The 22,743-nt window shown below is 37.4% G+C and overlaps 1 protein-coding gene and 1 pseudogene across 4 annotated transcripts in view; one reads left to right on the top strand and one right to left on the bottom strand.

Annotated features, from left to right (window-relative positions):
* Cbfb (core-binding factor subunit beta) overlaps positions 1-22,743 on the bottom strand; it is a 47,529-nt gene that overhangs the window by 14,626 nt on the left and 10,160 nt on the right. For all 4 annotated transcript variants that reach the window (XM_006255502.5, NM_001013191.1, XM_039097826.2 and 1 more), the window contains 2 exons: positions 21,265-21,381; positions 5,517-5,633 (listed from right to left, as the gene is read on the bottom strand). In XM_006255502.5, coding sequence (XP_006255564.1) covers positions 5,517-5,633; positions 21,265-21,381 — 234 coding nt within the window. The remainder of the gene's footprint in view (positions 1-5,516; positions 5,634-21,264; positions 21,382-22,743) is intronic.
* Rpl27-ps10 (ribosomal protein L27, pseudogene 10) lies at positions 1,487-2,558 on the top strand (annotated as a pseudogene).

The following is a 22,743-nucleotide window of genomic DNA, read 5'->3' as shown; positions in this document are numbered from 1 at the left end:
GCTTTTATTTTGCCATCTTAATTTCTATAAATATTTTTCTAATTTGGAACCCAAAGAACTGTAAACTAGATTATTATAAGTCTCTCTCAAAATCGGTCCCTGTTCCCTTCTGTTAAGGCACCTCAATGCTCCCTCTGCTATTCATGTGTATCTAAAGCACAATGTAATCACAATGACTCTTAACCTTAAAGGCTCCCTCACTGCCTACTCTCTTCAACATAAAATGTTCAAGCTTTGCCAGTCATATATAGTATGCACTTATATTTTTAATGGTATGCTTGCAGAAACTAAGATTCAGAAAATAGAACAATACCAAAAAAGAGAGAGAAAAAAAAAAAAGGCCATCAATACTCACTTCCCAAGAACAGTACAAAAGTTGGCAGTGTAACTTACTTCTGCCAATGAGGTAACAGCAGAAGACACCTAATAAGATTTTCCAAGCTATGTAAAAGAGCTCTCACAATTATTCTTTCCTGGGAATTGATACAATGTTCAGAGTTAGCAGCCACCTGGCAAATAAGACAGAGCTGCAGGATTGCTGCAGTGGGCCAGGGGCTCCTGATACTGTAATAAATGTTATGCTGGATCTGACTATGCTAGCTACTTTACTGTGTGAATAAATTATGTTAACAAGATTAATGTTTATTTTTCACAGTCCATAGAGGCCTCCTTTGATTTACCTGTTTTATATCTCTAGAAAAAGAACACCAAGATTTTCCCTCCTCTGTGTTTTTGTCTTGATTCTTCTTGGTCCACGACCCCAGGTGAGACTGTCAGTACATTGAAGCTAAGTAACAAGTTGGAGTAGACTGTTCTATTTTCTGGGTCTTTAAGTTGCACATCAAATCTAGGGCTGATCACTCTACACTTGTTCAACCTGCCTATGAAGTGCCTATGATTTCCCCAGCTGTTATCATCAATGACACCAGATTCTCCAATGGAGCCACACTTCGTATCAACACAGTTATGAACCAAATCTTGATTTAAAAGCATGGCCTGAAGACCTGGTGCTTGCCTCTTTTCTCAGCATTGTTGCTGCTTTTTTTTTTTAAATATTTATTTATTATAGATAAGTATACGTGTAGCTGTCTTCAGACACACCAGAAGGGGGCATCAGATCTCCTTACAGATGGTTGTGAGCCACCATATGGTTGCTGGGATTTGAACTCAGGACCTCGGGAAGAGCAGCCAGTGCTCTTGACCACTGAGCCATCTCTCCAGCCCTTGTTGCTGCTTTTGAGAACATCTTCCAGGACTTTCATGTGCACCATGGTGAGGGCACGGAAAGATAGCAGAAAGACATTCCCATACCTGGGGCTGAAAATGGAGCTTAGTGGTAAAGCATTTGCCTGGCACACACAAGGCCCCAGGTCCAATCTCCAGAACCTAGAAACATTCTTTTTCCTTTCCTGAAGTATTTTTTGGGGGGGGGGGGGTATTTTGCCTGCATGTATGTCTGTGCACTACTTGTGTATCTGGGGGCTTGTAGAGGCAAAAGAGGTTGATGGACTTCCCTGGTGTAGAATTCTTTGATATGAGTTGCTACTTGGGTGTTGAGAACTGAACCTCAGTTCTCTAGAAAAGAAGTCAGTTCTCTTAACTGCTGAGCCATATCTCCAGCCTCCAAAACACATTATGATTACTTTCTAGTCTTAGGATCCAAGGAAAGATACCTAATTTTTCTAAGCTTCAGTAAATTTATTTAAAATACAGGCATAGCTTTCCTTTTTGCTGGGTGCCAGCTGCTTGCTGTCGAAATGGGCAAGTTCATGAAACCCAGGAAAGTGGTGTTGGTCCTGGCTGGGCGCTACTTCCGGATGCAAAGCCATCATCGTGAAGAACATTGATGATGGCACCTCCAACCGCCCTTACAGCCATGCCTTGGTGGCTGGAATTGACCGCTATCCCAGAAAAGTGACAGCCGCCATGGGCAAGAAGAAGATCACCAAGCGATCCAAGATCAAGTCCTTTGTGAAAGTTTATAACTACAATCACCTCATGCCCACAAGGTACTCTGTGGATATCCCCTTGGACAAAACTGCTGTCAACAAGGATGTGTTCAGAGACTCAGCAATGAAATGCAAGGCCAGGCGGGAGGCCAAGGTCAAGTTCGCTTTTAGATGTATTTTTGTTTTCGTCATTAAAAAATGAAAAAATAAAATAAAAAAATAAAATACAGGCATAATAATATTTCACACCTTTGTTAAAATTGTGCAAGACAACAAACAAAAATGCTTAAGACAGTATTCAGTAAGCACTATTACATTATAAGTACTTATGGACATATAAAAGTCATACACATAACTAAAGATAATTACTCTTTTCTACTATACTTTCAGAATATTCTATACAGCTCTAAGCGAATGCTGTCTGTTCGTAAGTTTATATAAACTGGGACTAGGATGACAAGGCATACCACCTTCTTTTTCTAAAAAAAAAAAAAAAAATCACTACATTCAGTTTAAGTGCATACATTTGCGCATCTGTGCACACACTGCAGTTGAGATGTAGAGATTAGAGAAAACCTGCATTTTCCTATTTTGTGGGGCTTGTGGATCAAAGGTCACCAGGTCTGGTGACAAGTGTCTTTATACTATGTCATCTTACTGGTTCTTATCACTTTTTCATTTATTTCACAAATTTACTCAGCCTTTATTATGGGTAGGCCACTGTACTTGGTGCTATTAATACAACATGAAACAATAGTGTTTTTTTTTACCATACAGCTGCTGGGGTCAGTGGCAAATAAACCTAATTAACAAATCCACATGAAGTTATCAACTGTGATTATGTACAACAGGAATTATGAGGATAAAATGAGAGTATACAGGAACAATGACATAATTCCCTAAGAAAGTTATTGAGACACTGTGTACTCTAGAATGCACATAAACTCATTCTATGAAGTCACTGAAAAGTATTACTAGTTGATATAGAAAAAAAAATGACTTGGTATTTCTCAATTTCTTAGTTCCAACTTCTGTCATGGTCTTTTCTGGTGACAAGTGAGATGTGTGCATAGTGAAAAGAATTCTTACTCTCTGAAAATGGCAAACTAGGAAAGCTGAGGGGCAATGACCAGTGCCATGCTGTCCTCTAACATCTCCCTTTAAGGATACTACCTTGCTAATTAAATTACTGTTCACCATGAAAGGAGACGAATGGCTAAGGACAAGTAACTTTATCCAGCCTCAGGCAAAGATTAGAGGAATTTGCAAAATTTTAGTCTCTGCGGCCATGTGTCATACTAACTTGTCTTTTCATTGTTTATATGAAAATATGCATAAAGCGGCCAGATGAGTCAACATTACAAAGTTGGAGTGGAACATTGTGACAGGTACCTGTACCCACCACATGGAAGGCTGAGACAGGAGGGTCACATGAGCTTTGGAGTTAAGATACCAGACTGAACAAAATCAGGAGTCTTCAGAACTCACATGGTAGCTCACAACATTTGTAACTCCAGTCCCAGGGATGCAATGCCCTCATCTGGTCTCCATAAACACGAGACACATACATAGTGCATAGACATACACAGAGGCAAAATACCTCTACACATAGAATACTCCTCTCCAAAAAATGGGATTAAAAAAATGGGTCAGTAGGTAAAGTAATGTATAGCTTGGGCAAATGGTTCCCAAGTTTGGAGAGTTTACCAACTCCACTCTGTGTTTATACATGCAGTAAGTGCTTCCACAAGCCTTCTTTCTTTTTGGAGCAGGTATAGCCTGCACAAGCTTTTCAGACCACATGCATGTGGTCTTGGTTAGGCCACTTTAGCTATCTGTTTCCCTGTATCTACATGGGATGGTCAAATTCTGCCTGGTCTGTTACCTTGTTGTTTCCTGTAACAATAACCTTGCTAGATTATCTGCCAATGAAACCTGTTGCTTTCTAACACCTCTGTGTGTGGATCCCACCCTCTCAAGTTGTGCTCTTGGGAAAAGAGTTCTCTTAAACATGACAGCAGAGCTAGCGGCCCTTATGGCTTGCCCAGAGAACAACTTAAAGGACCACAGACTTGGGAAGGGCAGCAGCTTCTGACTAAAATATCACAGACTTACTGATCTTAACAAAAATCAAAAGCTCTGCCTGAACATAGGCATCTCAATCTGTATCCTTTGGTCAATTTCCAAAGTACTTACAACAGTGGATTGGGTTTGGTTTTGAGAAAGGGACTCACTCTGTACCCCTGGCTGAACCTGAACTCATAGAGATCCACTAGCCTCTGCTCCTCAAGGGTTGGGATGAAAGGTATGTGCCACCCAGTTGTCTCCTTGTTTTAAAACAAGTTTTGTCCAGTTTATTAATGCCTTTTAGGGAGGTTATTTGGCAAGATCCTCAGTCAATCTAAAAAAGGTTTTCTCATATGTTGCTTTTACAATTGTTTCTCTTCCTCTCCCCCATACTGTCCCAATAAACCAATAAAAAATATTGGAAAGCATCATTTACTGGACTTTTAACTTCCCACCAGACAGATACAGGTAATCCAATGATGAACCAGTTGATTTCCACTGAAGGAAAGACTTCCAAAATTAGGACTGGAATGTAGTCCTCAACACTTTCAAGATTATTCACTGCGTGAGCATATTATGTCAGCTGGTTTTGTGTCAACTTGACACAAGCTAAAATTATCACAGAGGAAGAAGCCTCAATAAAGAAATGTCTTCATGGGATCAGGTTATAGGCAAGCCTTAGGGCATTTTCTTACTTGATGACAGGCCCAGCCCACTGTGAGTGGTGGGTGCCAAATAAGCCCTTTCCTCCCAATTGTTGGTCATGGTGTTTCATCAGAGCAAAAATAACCCTAAAACTTTTTACTCTTTAAAAATCTTTTAAAGGAGGGGCTGGGGATTTAGCTCAGTGGTAGAGCGCTTACCTAGGAAGCGCAAGACCCTGGGTTCGGTCCCCAGCTCCGGAAAAAAAAAAGAAAAAAAAATCTGGGCTGGAGGAATGGCTCAGTAGTTAAGAGCACTGGTTGCTCTTCTAGAGGACCTAGGTTCAATTCCTAACACCCACATGGAAACTCACACCTGTCTGTAACCCAAGTTCCAGGACTTTGACAACCTTAAACTTATATGTAGGCAAAACACCAACAAACATAAAATAAAAATAAATTTTAAAAAATTTTATTAAGCCCAGGCAGTGGTGTCACGTGTCTTTAATCCCAGCAGAGGCAGGCAGATTTCTTAAGTTCAAGGCAGTTGCACAAAGAAACCTTGTCTTGGGAGATGGGAAAGGGGGGGGGTTTCTATATTTTGCTTACTTTGTGGGTATATACATGTGTATGGGTGAACACCAGTTACATAGCATGTGTATGGAGGTCAGAGGAGTTGGCTCTTTCTACCATGTGGGTCCTGGGAATCAATCTCAGGTCCTTAGGTGACTTTTACCTGCTAAATCATCTCATGAGTCCCAAACATACTTCTCTAAAGATAAGGTAAAGTAGTTCCCCAAAGACAAGTTTAGGGACTAAATAAAAGAACTATACCCAGCAAAGACTGAAATCATCCTACCTGGGCTCGCTCCTCATCAAACTCCAGGCAACCCATACCATCCAATCTGTGGAGATCAATCCAGCCCTTCCATATAACACATACTCCATTCAGAATCATGGGGGCTTTCAAGTATACCTAAAAAACATAAAAAAGACTGGTGAAAACAAAAAAATAGTTTTCTTCCTCAGGACATACATAAACAAGTGTGTGTGTGTGTGTGTGTGTGTGTGTGTGTGTGTGTGTGTGTGTGTGTGTGTGTGTGTAACTTTTATTTTCCTGTTGTAATTGTTGTCTCTTGGGGCTTACTGCCTGTCTGTTAACCTAGACCTAATCCTGGAAGCTTCTAGCATGAGTATCTTATCTAAACCTAGAATGTTCTTAGTCTCTCAGACTTGCTGCTGAATTAGCTTACCCCTTCTTAGGTCTTTCTGAGCTCTGGCAGGCTAGTTCAACTTAGCTGTTCCAGCTCAAACTCCTCTCCAAGTTAACTGATTCAAACTGGCTTCTCTCAGCTTCTCCTGAATCGCTCTCCTTGGCTTCATACTAACTTTTGGCAATATGTTCTGATCTTCAGGCTTCAGTCTTTATCTGTGTCTAGCTAGTCCTCTCTCTACAATTGTCCTGGCAAAATTGCCTTCTCTCTCTTTTCTCTGTACTGCTCCTCATGCAGCTTTCCTTTGTTCTCTCTTCTCATGAGAGTTGGGCATATCCTATTCTGTCAAATCTTTCTCTTTTGTCACTCTGTCACTCAATTAGACATCACTTCCAAATCTGGGTGCTTCCTTCTACAAACTAACTTTACCTTCATAGTTTGGGATTAAAAGCGTGTGTGAAGGGCTGAGCCACACTACTTTTTTTCTGTAAATGACACAATCTTGGGGGTTCACAGTGTGATAAAACATCATGCAACACATATGGAGGCTTTTTTCTAAATGTACACTTTGCACACCAGAAGAGGGCACTGGATTCAATAGGACTATAGTTATAGACAGTTGTATATTGGAGAAATATCCAAAAGGAACACTCTGGGATGCTGTAACATCACTGAAAAATGTAAAATATGTAATACACTTTATGCCATAAATTTAAAAGTTATCAATAAACTTTATTTCTAATTTACTGAGTTAAACAATATCCATCCTATAAACCTTTTGCACTATCAGAAAATACCAACATCCTCACACAGAGGTGATCTAAAAGTTTCCAGTTTTATACTATCCTCTCTAAAGATTAACCAATACAGTCCCCAAGTTTCCAAGTAAATAAATGACATCAGAGCAAGTCACTTTAGTAGAATTTCCAAACCCAGGCTTCCAATCACATTAATTCTCACATTAGCTGATTTTTCTTGATAAGGATTTAAATGTAAAGAATGGTTGTCAAGACAGATATTGTATGACACAGATATGAAACCAAGAGAGGAATTTATCATAGTCCTACAATCTTCTCTGCTCTAATGTCAAATTGTTATGATCTCACGATGGCTCTGAACTCAGAATCATTCTACTTCCACTTTAAATGCTGAGATTACATTTTAGAGTCACCATACCCACTAGGCTTGGTGGCACAAGTCTTTAGACCCAGTATTTGTGAGGCAAAGGCAGGTTAATCTACTTGAGTTTCAGGCTAGCCTGGGGCTACAAAGAGAAGTCCTGTCTCAAAAAACAACAACAAAACCCAAACAAGAGAAAACAAAAGTAGTCAAGGAGAAGGGAATGGGAAAATGATGTGATTATATTATAATCTCAAATTTTAAATAATTGTAATAAAAACAATAATTAAAGTCTGTTTGTCTGTCTCTGTCTTTCTCAGAAAGAACAGCATGAAGCACAGGCTGGTCTTGAACTGATGATCTTCTTGTAATTATCTCTCAAGTATGGGGATTGTAGGCTTGTGTCCATCATACCTGACTACTTAATCTTTTTTCCTTTAAATTTTTTCTACCTCACTTATTACAAAATAAAAATCAGCATAAATTTAAATCATTTACTACCTTAAGTAAGATATTTAAAGTATAGAATAAAACTCCAATGAATTTTCAAAGCTACAAGTAATCGAACACATCTTCATAAGTGAGATTTTCATCTATGTACACAAATATGTTGTCACCAGACAAATCTAGTGCTTCATGAGCTAAAGCTGGCATCTTTATTACTTAACATGACCGAAAAATAGTAGGAACGTTTCTTTTAAGAGAAAAGCTGGGGGCTGGAGAGATGACTCAGAGATTAAGAGCACTGACTGCCCTTCCCAAGATCCTGAGTTCAATTCCCAGCAACCACATGGTGGTTCACAACCATCTATAATGAGATCTGATGCCCTCTTCTGGTGTGTCTGAAGACAGCAACAGTGTGTGTGTGTGTGTGTGTGTGTGTGTGTGTGTGTGTGTTTACACCCAATATCTATATCTGTATCTATATCTATCCATCCATCCAAATTAAGTGGTCTCCTGAGCAAAGTTTTAGACTTTTTGTTTTCAGGGATACGTATTAAAAACTGTCAGTTTATAAACAATAGAAAAGTTACTCCCCAAGTAGTGGTAACATGAAAGTACAGGTTTTAGGCCTTTATGTTACATATGTACGTTTTTCTCCTTATGCTAAACAACTTCTTTTAAAAATAAAAGTTCAATAAACTATGTTGGACCAATCTCTATTTAAAAAAGAAAGAAGATCTTTAAAAACATAAGGTTCTATTTCTCCTCCCACTGGAGCAAGGGAAACAGTCTAAGGTTATAGTTACAACCGTCTAACCACATATTTCCTTTTGTTCTGATAAGTGCTCATTTCTTTCCATATTATAAATTTATTTATTTACTTATTTGTTTATTTATCCTTTTTTGAGACACAGGTTGGCCACTAAGTAGCTGAGTGACCTTGAACTTTTTCTTCATTCATCTTCTCTGTGCTGGTAAGCACAACTACATACCATTGAGTCCAGCCACATTGACTCTATCAGTGTGTCAAGTGACAATACTCACCTCCCATGCAACACCCCAGAGAAATCTAAGTACAATATCCCACTGTACTCTACATCAAAGGACTTGACTTACCATACCTCCAGTGAGGACTTTGGTCCTTAGAGCACATGGTAGAGACAGTATGCTAACTCCTGATACAAACCATGGGTAATTCTTCTCATGTAATAGCTGAGCAAAAGTCAACTTCATGCTACTTTTAAACCACATTTGTTTTCTTCACAAATGGTTTATATTTTTTAAAATTGCAGATTCTACAATTTTTTAGCTTATTCATATTAACATTTACAGTAAAAAATATTTCCTTTATGTAATTCACTTTTTAAAGCTTGTCTTTTACTTCTTTATAAATCTTTCATGAAAAGGAGAGCACCATTAATATGTTTTGGGAAATTTCTAAATGGCTTTAGAAAATGGATACATTTGTTATGAAGAATAATGTTTGGACTTCTAATTTAAAATAACATTTGATGATCCTGGTGATTTACTTAAAGTTCACATTGAAATAAACAGTTTTGTGTTCAAAGTAATATTCAAAGTAAATGTTTGGTGTTTTTATACTCATGAACAGCAGGCTTCAAAGTCTGAAGAAAATATACCGCTGTCTCTTAACAGCTGGTATTTTGTAATGTTAATTTAATAATGTCATTTAAACACAAAGGCATTGTTTCACTGAAAATGATGCCTAATTTCAATCTTTGAAAAGAAATGTTATTGTATGTCCCAAAATGAAGCTCAATTGTCCAGGAAAAAATTATGTTATAGAAAATGGATTCCACAAAGTCTTAACAAACTGGTTTATAGATGCAGCAAATCACAGGACGCAACAAAACAGCTTATCTTTCTAAAAAGTTAAATACTGCAGAATGAGATTTCACAGGTTTAAAAGTGACTCATTTTTAAAAAGGTAAAATGTGGTTTAGAAGAGTTTAACTCAAGAGCTAAACATCAGTATTTTTGATGTCATGTTTAATCCAAATTATATAAATTATTTTATTTTCAACTTATAGCTTCAAATTTTCCAACATTCAAGCCAGAAAAGAAGTTCAATAAATATGCTTGTATTATCCAACTCTATTATTAATATAGATCATATTAATATTAATTATTAATTAATATTAGTTAATTAATATTAGTTAATTAATAATATATTAATACATTAATATATTATTTGGTCATAAAAAGGAAATGAATGCAGGACATGATGATGGCACATGCCTCTAGTTCCAGCACTTACTTGAAAGGCCAGAGTAGAAGGACCAGTACAAACTCAAGGTCAGCCTGTGCTATACAAGATGACTGTCAATCAAACCAAACCCATCATCACAGACACCAGCAAAACAAAAACTCAAACAACAAAAGTCACGTATTGCTTCTATAACACAGATGAACCCAATATTATACTAAGTGATAAGCAGAAAAAAAAGTCAAAATTATTAAATCACTTATAGTAGACAAATCTAGAGAGAAAAGAAATATAGAAGATTTCAATTTTCTAAGAGATCTGGGCTAATATAATAAATATGGTGATCACTAACACTATGGGTTCAAATCTGGAAGAAGGAAGAAAGATTCCTTGAGGAATAAGTTGGAAATTGGGACCAATAAAGAACTCTAATAAAGTCCAGCTTTTCAATCTGCACAGAAGAAAACAGTGCAGAGCAGACTATGAATAGCAAAGCTAAGCAAATGAAAACACATTCTATCTTAGGTTGACGTTTCCCTTAGTTAGGTGTCTTATGCAGCTCAATATTACAGGACCTCAGGTCCCTCAAGTTTTTAGTACTACCTTTATTTATATTAAGGTTTTTGTCATAAACACAACCCTTTGATCTTTTTCAGACCAGGTCTAATTATACAGCTTTACAGGCCGGGTGCTCCTTACTTGCTAGTGCTCAGGCTAACCTCAAACTCAAGCTTCCTGTCTTAGCCTCTGGAGTTCAGGGACTACAGATCTACTACCATAACTGGATAACAGATTCATTTTATTTTACTCAGACAGGGTCTCACATGTGGCTCTGGCTGGCCTGGAACTTGTAACTAGATCAGGCTGGCTTCAAACTCAGAGATTCACATGCCTCTGTCTCCCAAATTTAGGGATTAGTGTTCAGAAAACCCAGAAGGTGGTTTGAATTTATAGGTTCATTTCAGTAAGACCAGACACTTTGTAAAATTCTGAGTAATTACTTACTTTTGAATCCAGGTGTTTTTTTTCCCCTAAAGAATTTATTGCTTCATTAGATTCTCAAAAGGGTATGCAAAGGAAAACAGCATTCAGTATGATGGTAAAAACTGCTAATCCTCCTTCATAGACAGACACCAAGATCTTTGTAGTACAGAATATAAGACAGTAAGTACTTTCTCCCGGTAAATGGACAGAGAGAACAGAGGGAGGGGGAGGGTTATTTTTGTTACTGGGGATCAAACCTAAAGCTTTGTGTGTGCTAGTATGACCACAGAACAAGATCCCTAACCTCAAACTTCTTTTAACTCCACCCTCTCTCCTTAAATAGCTAGTAAACTTGCGTTCTGAAATTTAAGTGTCAGAAGAAAGGTATAAGGAAATCCAATCAACTTCTCATTTATTAGCTTGTACAATAATATTTCCTTCTTTGAGGGTCTTGAGGCTGCTTGTTCTAAGAATAAGCAATTCGGAAGCAGCAGTGGTACCTTCAGCTCAGCTGTCTGTCCTCTACTATGCTGATCCCATTTTAGGAAAGAGCAGTTTCTAGCTACAATCCCAAAACTGTACATTGATAGTTTATTATATTTTTATAGAAATAATAGAATAAAAGGGTAGATTATTTAATCTACTTCTAAACCAAGGAACAAACCAAATATTTTATGTTTGGTATAAACTGTATATTGATACAGATTAATGCTATATTGTTATAATATATTCTGTATATATGTTTCAGCTCTCATTTAAGGTATTGTATCTATGTGTTCTTAAAAATGCACTGTTAATTCTAGTCCTTTTGAAGGCTGGTATTACAGACTGTTTAGGATAATTAAATAACACAAGCTAGTAGCCAGTCAATCAAACTCATGGTCATGTTAGATACTAGTTTAGTTACAGAAATGTGTTTCCTAGTTTAAACAGATAGTAAATAGTTAGAAACAATGTTTGCCTATTCAGATATACTATAAATATAAACAGATGGTCTTCAATAACCTCAGATTGACAAAATGTGGCATTTTAATGTTTTATGTTTAAAAAAGGGATTTTTTTTGACAATGGGATATGTCTAGTTCCTAGGTAGCTGAGGTGAAGCAAACTGAAAGTAGAAAAGCTATGACTGAAAGTATTTCCATGTTTTAAGTTATTCTAAAGATAATTTTGTGATAAGTAAAGCAGCATAATTGTCAATTTACAAATACACAATGCACATTAGTAATTGAGTAACAAACCAATATGTACAGAAACCAACCTCAAAGCTATTGACAAAAGCAAGCAAAGACTTCATTCTTAAAAAAAAAAAAGATAATCTTTTAATTGGGGAGTATCTCATTTCTCTATAATAAACAGATAAGCGGGGGGGGGGGGGGAATGGTGGCACAGGCCTCTAATCCCAACATTCAGGAAGGAGAAGCAGGGGTTTGGCTGTGAGTTTGAGGCCAGCCTGGTCTACGACTAGCCTGATCTATAACTAGCCTGGTTTACAATGAGTTCCAAGAAAGTCAGGACTACCAAGAAACCCTAATTAAAAAATAAACCAAAAAAACAAACCAACAAACAGTTAACATTCAAAATGTTTCTTTCTGAGCCTAGTCTATAAACTGAAATGCCAGGGAAACATTAAAAGAAAATGAATACCCCTTAGTTTATGAATATTTAAAAATTTTAAAAATTATTAAGTATACTGGTGCTTTGCCTACATGTATGTCTGTGTACCAATTTTTCTTGCCTGGTGTCCTAAAGGCCAGAAAAGCAAAGGCACATCCATTGGATCTGCTGAACTGGGGTTATGAATGGTTTTGAATTGCCCTGGGGTGCTAGGGATAAAACCAGAGTCCTTTGAAACAGTTGCTGGTACTCTTAACCATTAAGTCATTTCTCCAAGCTCCCATAATAAATATTTAAATACTTATTAATAAAAGAGCAAGAAAAAAGCTCTTAGCTTCCTTGTACTAACATTTCCAAACTATTTATTTTTAGTTGTTATTGTTTATTTGAGGTTTCTGTTTTTGAGACAGGGTCTCACTATGTAGCTCAGTGTGGCTGGAACTCCTTGTCTTAACTTCCTAAAAACTGGGATTATACGTGTGTACTGTCTATAATGCCTGGCCTTCAAAACTTTTCACTTAGCACCAGATTCCTCACATTTTATAATCAATGAAAGTATCTCCTTTAGTAAAATTAGAGAGATCAAAGTAAGTAAAATGTGTGAAACACAGAGCACCACAGCAACACTGCTAACATACACATTCCCACCAATGCCAATGCTCTACCTGGCAGGCATTTCCTAAGGCAAAGAGCTAGCTCCCTACCCACCCCCACCTAGACAATGAACAGTTGTTCTACCCACAAAATAATGAGTCATCAGAAAAGCTAGCTGAAATGATAGACTGGCCAAAAGCACCCAGGAAAACAAGATCCCACTGACGAACTATGTGCCTTGCTGCCCAGCTGCAACCATTTCTGTGAACTAGTTCACAGATTCCTCTCTAAAACTTTTCTGAGTCATGCTCCTTTAGCCGCATGGTCCTTTCTGATCGTTAAGTGCAGTCAGTCACGGTCAGATAGTCACTACAGTCATTCATTCACATTCATACTTGCCTCCGAAATAACTGGGTTGCATGTAGTATCTCTTATAGTGATCTGACGCAAGATATAAACCTACTTCATATAGTTCAAATGGCAAACCATAAAATAGAAAACTAGAAAATATTTTTGAAACTTGTATGTCCACACAGTTAAACACATATTCAATAATATTAGTATGCTGCTGGGAACAGTGGCAAGAAAATGTAAGCCTAGTACTTGCACTAAAGTAGAAGGACTGAGTTTGAGATCAGCCCGAGCTATAATAAGAACCTATCTCAAAAAAGAAAAAAATTCTATGTTAACTGACCTCAGACTTCTACACAAGAGCTGGGCACAGTGAAATCCCAGCACTTGGGACAAAGCAAGAAGATCAGGAGGGGCATCCTGTACTTCTTGGCTAGTTCAATGCCAGTCTGGGCTACATTAGGACTGAGTTTCACACCTCTGCGACCAATAACATGAGCTCTGTATACTTCTTCACATAATAAAGCTTGTACTAACATGTCAGTATTATGCTTTCTATACACTTTTTACTTGCTTTCACTGTATGCTTCTGAGTTAGAACTCAGAAGGTGGGCAGGCCCAACAGTGCTGCTAACCAACAGCCCTTAAACATCTGCAACAGAGCCGAGATTCATCTAGCTTTTCCTCTTCTAAGAACTTCATCTGAAAATGACAGCCCTTTTCCACACCTTTGTTCCCTCTAAAAATACTCATGATTGGTTCCTTCTGTGAGCCATCAGTACATATTTATGTCCTAGCCATACCCAGATTGTGGGATATACACAGTTTTTAAGTTGAAAATACTAGTCAAAGTTGAAATTTGCTAAGATGGCTCACTGGTGAGAGCAACTGCTGCAATTCCTAGAATCCACATGGTGAAAGAAAGAGAACCGATGCCCACAGCTGCCTTGTGACAGACAGACGCGCGCAGACAGATGCGCGCAGACACACGCACGCATACACACACAAAATGTTACAAATCAAGAAGGAAGGAAAATAAGAGGCAATATAATATATCTTAGAACAGAGGAACCTACTCAAAAATTTAATTCTTCATCTATTAGATCAAATTCTGTTAAAAGTTGCTTTGTTATTTTATCTTCTTATGAGTTAAAGCTAAGCATGGTCAAGCCTATACTCCCCAGCACTTGAAAGGCTAAGATAAAAGGATCAGAAATACCTATGACAAGCATGGTGCCTTTAGTTCTGGCACTTTGGAGGCAGAGGCAGATAGGAGTTCTGTAAGTAGGAAGCCAGCTTGGTCTACTTAGTGAGACCCTGTCTCAAAAAAAAAAAAAAAAAAAAAAAAAAAAGAAAAAGAAAAAAAGGGGTAGGACCATACTAAAATTATTCTTTTAGGGAAGAGTTTCTCTCTTCCTGAATCCAGTACAGGAATACAACGGTCAATTTCCGTAGGGTGGAAAAATGGGTTAATGAACAGTAAAACAATAAAGTTCATTTTTTGAAATCAGTTTTCATGCTTGTTAGACTAACTGGATCATACAATTACCATATATAGTCATTTAATCAAAACCCCAGTGAAGCTTTATAAAACACAGATTACATGGGGAAGAAACCATTGTAACCTCTCAAGACTATTAATTATGGTCAACCAAAATCATCTGCATTCATCTGAAATAAAATATAATTGGAAATATGACCTAAGAGGAAAGAGCAAAGAAATTGAGCCAAGTCTATAAAATTTCAATTTAGGAATGATTTAAGTTCTGATAAGCTGCCTTTTCCTAGCTGTCATCTGACAGCTTAGGTAAAGGAAGCAGCGTAAAAAGAATTAAAGGGGTTGGGGACTTAACTCACTGGTAGAGCGCTTGCCTAGCAAGCGCAAGGCCCTGGGTTCGGTCCCCAGCTCCGAAAAAAAGAAAAAAGAAAAAAAAAAAAAAAGAATTAAAAGCATCTTGGTTACAAAGGTTTATAGCCACCAGGATGGACTACTTGGGGAAGATGAAGTGTCCCAGCAGCATTGCATGCCTACCTGAAATGAACTTACCCAAGTCATCCTACATCACTGACTCTGATTCAGCTGCAACTTACCCTACAGAACCATCTAATAGCCTAGCTTTGGAGAAAGGTTTGCAATTGAAGATGCTTTTTCAGTGCTCAGCATACTGGCTCAAGCCTACAATCCATATACTTGGGAGGTAGAAGCAAAACAAACGACAGTTTGAAGCAAGCCTGTGCTACAGGAGACTAGTCTCAAAACAATTCAAATTTCAAAATATATTTGTCATATATTCTGATACTTCATTTAATCCTCACATGAGGTTTATTCTGCTTACCACTTTAGAATAAGCAAGCAGTTTGTGATCAGCTTTGACTCTACCTTTCCACTATACTGTATTTTAAACCTTTCCTGAAAGACACTAAGAGCTGGGGTAAGGGCTGGGAACATAGTTAGTGGCAGAGTACTGAGTAACCCATTCAAGGCCCTGGGTTCCATGTCCGGCACCATCTAAAGCCAACAAAACCAACAGCATGCCAAATACAGACAGTTCAACTAGACAACTGTTTCAATGGGGCTGGAGGGACAGCTCAGTAGTTAAAGAGAACTGGCTATTCTTCCAAAGGACAAGGTTCTGTCCCCAGCACCCATGTGCAGACAGTTCATAATCCTCTCTCCTCTAGTCCCTGGGAATCCAATGTCCTCTTTTGGCCTCTTCATGGGCACCGGGCACAGACATACTTACAAAGCAGGCAAAACACCCATATACAATTTTCTTTTTATGTTTCAAGGCCAGCCTGGTTCATATAATGAGTCCCAGGCAGTCCGAACTATATACTTAGACCCTGTCCTCCCAAAGAAAGTTTCAAGTACTTCAAAACAAAAATATGTAATACTATGCTCTAACTAGATCTCACACGAAGTACTCATTTATAGATAACAGTCACTAACAGACCTTACTTATTAAAGACACTTGGTATAAATTTTTTTTTAATAAAAATAAATGAAAACAAAAGCTGCTAGGTTTGAGGGGAAAACCGAGTGTGTGTGTGTGTGTGTGTGTGTGTGTGTGTGTGTGTGTGTGTGTGTGTGGTGGTGGTGGTGTTGAACCTAGGGCTCACAGTGCTAGGCAAGAGCTCTACAACAGATCTACATTTTCAGCCCTCTTTTTGCCTTTTATTTTGAAATAAAGTCTCCTTAAGTTGCTGAGGCTATCCTTGTACACACTCTATAAGTCAGGAAGGCCTTGAACTTTTGATCCTCCTACTTGGCTTCCTGAGAAGCTGGGATTATAGACCTGTGCCAATAGGCCTAGGTAAAAATACTCCTGCTATCACAAAAGCCAAAGAATGAATAAAAGGGGCTATTTTCTGAAGCCATTTCCTTAAATCACAAAACTACCATTTTAAAAGAATTATTTATTTTTCTTTATTAACATTGTAAGCTGTTTTGAATACACTAAATTTAAGAATTATTATTGTGGCTGGACTCCTACATGGCCAATGAGTCCATCATCCTGTATTCATACCCAAGAGTAATAATGCCCTAGACTTAGTGACTAGCTGCTAATAAACCGAACGAGACACAAATGATTGGAGAAGTGTCATAAAAAGCATGGTGACTTCATTAATTTTCTCTGTATAGAGAAGCATTCCAGAGAAGTCTGGAAATAGAAGTCATATGAGCTTAGAAGTATTTCCTTTGGCTCTAGACAAGTCTTCAGAGACTATCCAGCCCTATCTAACAGTTTGTAGCCTCAAGAGAGACCTTGACCCAGAACCACACAGCTACAACAATCCCAGATTTGTGAAAAGGAGAGTGGTTGAAACATTATATTAATCATAAAGGCATTCATATGTACACAAACATTTGTTAAAGTGAAAACTATGCCATTAAACTAGGAGCATTTTATTATATTTAAACTGCATTTCAATCATGTTGACCTTTTTCCAACTCTTAAGATAAACAGATGAAGGGTTACTTTAAAAAGCAGTCTGCTAAACTCTGGGAGTTCAGGATAGGAAGTAAGGAAACTGAAGCTGTAAAAACAAGCAACCATCATAAATCCACATGTTGTAAATTAAGTAAACCTGCTCCTTACTCCATCTGAACACAGCCTTTCTCATCTCAGATCATGGTTTCCATATTTCTAGTTGTTCTAGCCAAAGAGGTAGAGCTGTCCTTAGTACTCTCTTTCCCACCCACTACATCCAATCCATAAACAAATCCAGATGGTTTTATTTCAGAACACATTCACCTCTCACTACACCTCTACTGCTTTGCCAAGATTACTTCAATAATCAAACTGGTTTCCCTACTTCACTTTGGCCCTCACAGTCTAAAATGCTGAGTGAGCCTGTCAAAAGCAAACACAAACCATATCATTCATCTGCAAAGAACCCTGAAACCACTCTCCATTTCATTCAGAATAAAAGTCCATGTCTAGCCAGATGTAATGGTTCACACATTTTACCCAGTATACTGGAAGTTGAGGGAAGAGTATCAGAAGTTCAAGACCAGATTCAACTATGTAGCAAAATCAAGATCAGTCTGACCTATGTGAGACCCTGACTTTAAAAACTAAAACAAATAAAACAGGAGAAATTAAAAAATAAAAGTAAAAACAAAACAAACAAACAAAAAAACCCCACAAAACAACAACAACCACCAGCACCTTTGGGTAGATGAGACAGCTTAGTAGGCAAAAGCACTTGCTGCCAAGCCTGATAACCCTAATTCAATCCCCAGGACTGACACATAAAACAGATTCCTACGAGGTATCCTTTGATTTCTACCTGTGTATACTCACATGCATAGATACAAATAAAAATATAATAACATCTTCCCTAAAAAAAAAAAAAATCTATAATTCAGTCTGTAGTGATGTACACCTTTATCCCAGCACTCAGGAGGCAGAGGCAGACTGAGGCAGGCAGATCTCTGAGTTCAAGGCCAGCTTCGTCTACAGAGTGAGTTTCGGGACAGCCAGGGAAACAGAGAAACTTCTCAAAAAATAAAACAACAGGGGTTGGGGATTTAGCTCAGTGGTAGAGTGCTTGCCTAGCAAGCGCAAGGCCCTAGGTTCGGTCCCCAGCTCCGAAAAAAAAGAAAAGAAAAGAAAAGAAAAAAAATAAAAAAACAAAACAACAAACCAGCTCCTTGTTTTATTTCCCTTATCTCGTCTCCTACTCCCGTCCTAGTCTAACTAGCCATACTGGCCTATTTGCTGTTTATATAAAATATAGTGTGTGCTCCCACTCTGGGACCTTTACAATGGTAAAAGACCTTTTTCCTTATCTAGAACATTTCCCCCTAGATGCCTAAATGGCACAACACTTCCTAATCTTCTCTAGGGTTTGCCCAAATAACAGCTTCTCTCCCAACAACACCACCTATTTATAATTACAAATATTCCTGGTTACTTATCAGCCAAGAGAAATAAAAGTTTGGGAGGTATCTAGGTTAAAGCGATGGGATTTACACACCAGTAACCCTAGAATTTGGGTGGTATAGGCAGGAGGATCAGGAGTTCAAACAAGGTTGAAAATATATGAGATGAAACTCATTTGGTATCTGATAAAAAGAATTAACACTGGCAAATAATTAGCATTTTGGAAAAGTTCTTCTAATTGTTTTTTGGCAGTCAATCCTAAGCCTGTGGAGACAGAAAATCTAATAATTAAAACAAAGCATTAAAAAGAGAGAAAGAAAACATCTGACCCCATAGTCTGAATGGCGTGGATGAGAAAACTTAGGTTAGCATTCTTTAATCAAACGGAGTACATTATCTTAGCCACATACAGCAATGTTAGGGCGGAGTTTATTTTCTGCATTTCTTTTGTTGACAAAACTATGAAAGATCTGTCGTCTGTATGTATACATAATTTACCATATGTAAGACCCTGATTTTGGTTAGCATTACCACATTCTTGGAATACAGCCTTACCCACTTGTTTATGTGCAGTATTTAGCTCTTTAGACACTATAACTGAAGAGATGAATAGCTCCAACAAGAAAGCAAGCCTGCAAAACTGAAAATATTTACTATCTGTCTCTTTTAGAAAAACAAATTTCTAAAATCAATATTAATAAGACAGAAATTTCCTGATATCATACATCAGTTTTATCATTTGCTACTAAAATCTAAACATTATGATTACTAATTTTCATTTTTCAATAAATTAGTTTATAAAAAAGTAAATTATATAACTATTACTTTTTAAAACAAATCCTGAAGTCTTTCCCCTTTCAATCTGAAGATTAACTGGTTACCCATAAAAAATAAAAATAACTTCATAGAAGTAAACAAAATCTTTCACTGTACTTAAAACAGATAAATCTTTTAATTAGTGTATATATGTTTCTGTTTCTTTTTGTTTTTTTTTAAGAATTATTTTATTATTTGCTAAGTTGTAGGGGTACAGATGTGTCTGAAAACCAGAGGACAACTTTTTTGGGTCCCGGATCTTCTATGTTTGTTTCTAAGCAGTGTCTCTCTCCTGTTGTTTCTGTTCTGAAGTGTTCTGAGACACTTACTCCACTGGCTTCTGATAGATCCTCTGGGCTCTACCTCCCACCTTATGGTAGGAATGCTGAAGCTGTGGTTACAGCTACAGTACTGGGCTTTTCCTAAGGATTCTGAGGATCCAACCCAGGTCAAGGCTGCCAGGCACCCACCCTTACCTGCTGAGCCACCTCACCAACATTGTTTTGTTTTGAGATAAGGTCTCACTATAGCCTAGGCTGACTTGGAACTCACTAAGTCCAGGAGCTTCCCCCAAACCAACAGACAAAATCTGTCATTCCACAGGCAAATAACTCAAAAGTTTATGCTACTCATAATGACATTTCAAAAAATAATTTACCATGCTGCTAGAAACAGGAATGGTAACATACTACAAGCAGGGTGTGGTGGCACACACCTGTAACCCTATCAGTCCAAGGTGGAGTCAGGAGGAGTAAGAGTTCTAGGTTGGCCACAGCTATAAGAGGCCATGTCTCAAAACAAAAACACCCTGGAAAACAAATAAAAACCCCAAACACCAGCCAAAGCCAAGCAAAACCATTCTACAGAGGAAATAGAAATACTGAGTATACAACTGGATACAAGAGTTCTTCAGATTGTTTTCCATAAAATCAATTCCTGAACTTTTTAAAAAATATTTTTTATTCTTTAAAGTTTCATAGATTTATGTAATATATATTCATGATATCTCCCTGATTCCTTGATCAAAGATCAACCAATCTAAAATACTATTAAATTTTTATCAAGTAATATACAGATTTTTTTTTTTTTTTTTGGTTCTTTTTTTCGGAGCTGGGGACTGAACCCAGGGCCTTGCGCTTCCTAGGCAAGCGCTTTACCACTGAGCTAAATCCCCAACCCCAAATATACAGATTTTTAATAGCTATCAATATAAACATTCCCACCTATATTTTCATAAATTCAACTTCTAACATAAAACTTGTAAGGCATATTTATTTTAATTTCCAGAAACTTTTTCTTAAAAATAGAAAATAATATTTTCAAGAGTTTTCTTAAAATCAAATTGGCTATATTAATAAAATAGTTACTATAACTTGTTTCTAAATACAGAAACCTTAAGAAAAACTTAAACTGTCATGTCCAGTCACATCACCCCTCCACCCCCACTGCCGAATTTCAGTCCTACAGTAACATTTTAGTACAAAAAATTTCTTGCTAACCTTTTTTTTTTCTTTTTTTCGGAGCTGGGGACTGAACCCAGGGCCTTGCTAGGCAAGCGCTCTACCACTGAGCTAAATCCCCAACCCCTCTTGCTAACTTTTGAAGAAATTAAAAATTTGAATATTAAATGTAGGATATTATCTTTCATAAGAACTTCCCATGGTAAATATTTTATCTATAAAATTAGAAATCAAATGTTATGTTATTATATTAATTTTACATTCTTTTAACGTGAAAACAAATTTGATCATCTGGGTGGTCAGACTAATAATCTCCTTATCAAAATGCAGGTAATCAGACAATAATAAAACAATCAACAATATCTGAAATTGCAAAAAATATGTTTCCTACCTTGCCTGCTTCTCTTTCTAAGTCGACATATTCCCGGCTAGGTGTTTGTCGTTGCTCTCCCTGCCAGCTGGCCGGAAAAAACTGGAGAGACAGATTGGTTCCTGTAGCCACAAAAGCCTTTTAGAAAAATCAATACAAACAGGATCAGAAGCAGGACATTACATAAATTATGCAGGCAGTCATTTATTTTTACATCAGTTTATGTCTTAAGCCAGGAAGCACCAAGAATACTTAAAAGTAAAAAAACATGCACTCATCATTTTTCTTAAGTATTAAGTTACAAACATCTGATTCCACTTTAAGGACATTTGCCATTGGCTGCTTAAATATAAATTCAGACATGGAATCAATACTTTATTTCAGGTCATTTTTTTGCTGACGTTAGGAACTCAATTGCTTGTGTCTAACCAGAACCTCTATTCTTGCATTTAAACTTTATTTTCAAATGTGAAATTCACTCATGGTTGTGAATTTAAAGCATAATATAAAGTTGTATATACGAGATCTTTTTCTTGGGTCTTTGACTCAAGAAAATGTAACCATGTGTAGCTATTTAAAAAACAACAACAACAACAACAACAACATAGTATTTACATTTATCATGGGCATGAGTAAAATGTACTAGGAAGCCATCTTTGACTCTAGCAGCACTCTGGAAACAGAGGCAGGTGAATCCCTATAAATTCGAGGCCAGCCTGATTTATATAGTGAGTTTCAGGACAGCCAGGGCTACAAAATGAGAACCTGTCTGGAGAAAAAAAAGTTAGATGGTATAGCTCAAAACACAGAACAATCTAAAACCATCTCTAAAAGTGTCAGTGTCTCTGGTCAACTTAACTCTTACTTCCCCCCACATACAAAAAACAGAAATACCACTATTCCTCTTTCCAAGAGAGATTTACAAAGAAATAAGTAAAAACTGCATTTCAAAAAAAAATTTTTTTTTTCAGCTGTGCATAGTGGTACATGCCTTTGATCCCAGCACTTGGGAGGCAGAAGCAGGCGTTATCTGAGTTTGAGGCCAACCTGGTCTATAAGGTGAGTTCCAGGACAGTTAGAGCTATGTTGTGAGACAAAAGAAAAAACAAGACATTTCAGGGGTTGGAGAGATGGCTTAGCCCTTAAGACCATTGTCTACTCTTCCAGAGGACCTTAGTTCAATTCTAAACATCTTGTGGAGGTTCACACTTATCTGGGCACCAGGCTCATTATAAAGTGCACAGACATATGTGAAGGCAAAATAAAATACCCATACACATTTTAAAAAAGTTTTAAAGTCATCTAGTTATGAACTCTTTGCTGGAAGCACAGTTTTATTCTGCTAATTAAATTTCGAAGCATCAATTGTTTTGAAACATAATCTTCATTTGAAAGCAAGGTGCTTAAATCAGGGGATGTGCTCAAAGTCACTAGATAATACATTTATACATCAGTTCTCCTCACCCTCAGGATTAACAACTTCAGAGAAGGGGGCCTCAC

The sequence above is a fragment of the Rattus norvegicus genome, chromosome 19 (genome assembly GCF_036323735.1).
Source record: "Rattus norvegicus strain BN/NHsdMcwi chromosome 19, GRCr8, whole genome shotgun sequence".
NCBI lineage: Eukaryota > Metazoa > Chordata > Mammalia > Rodentia > Muridae > Rattus > Rattus norvegicus.
The sequence above is the reverse complement of the archived record's forward strand: the minus strand, read 5'-3'. Positions and strand labels throughout refer to the sequence as shown.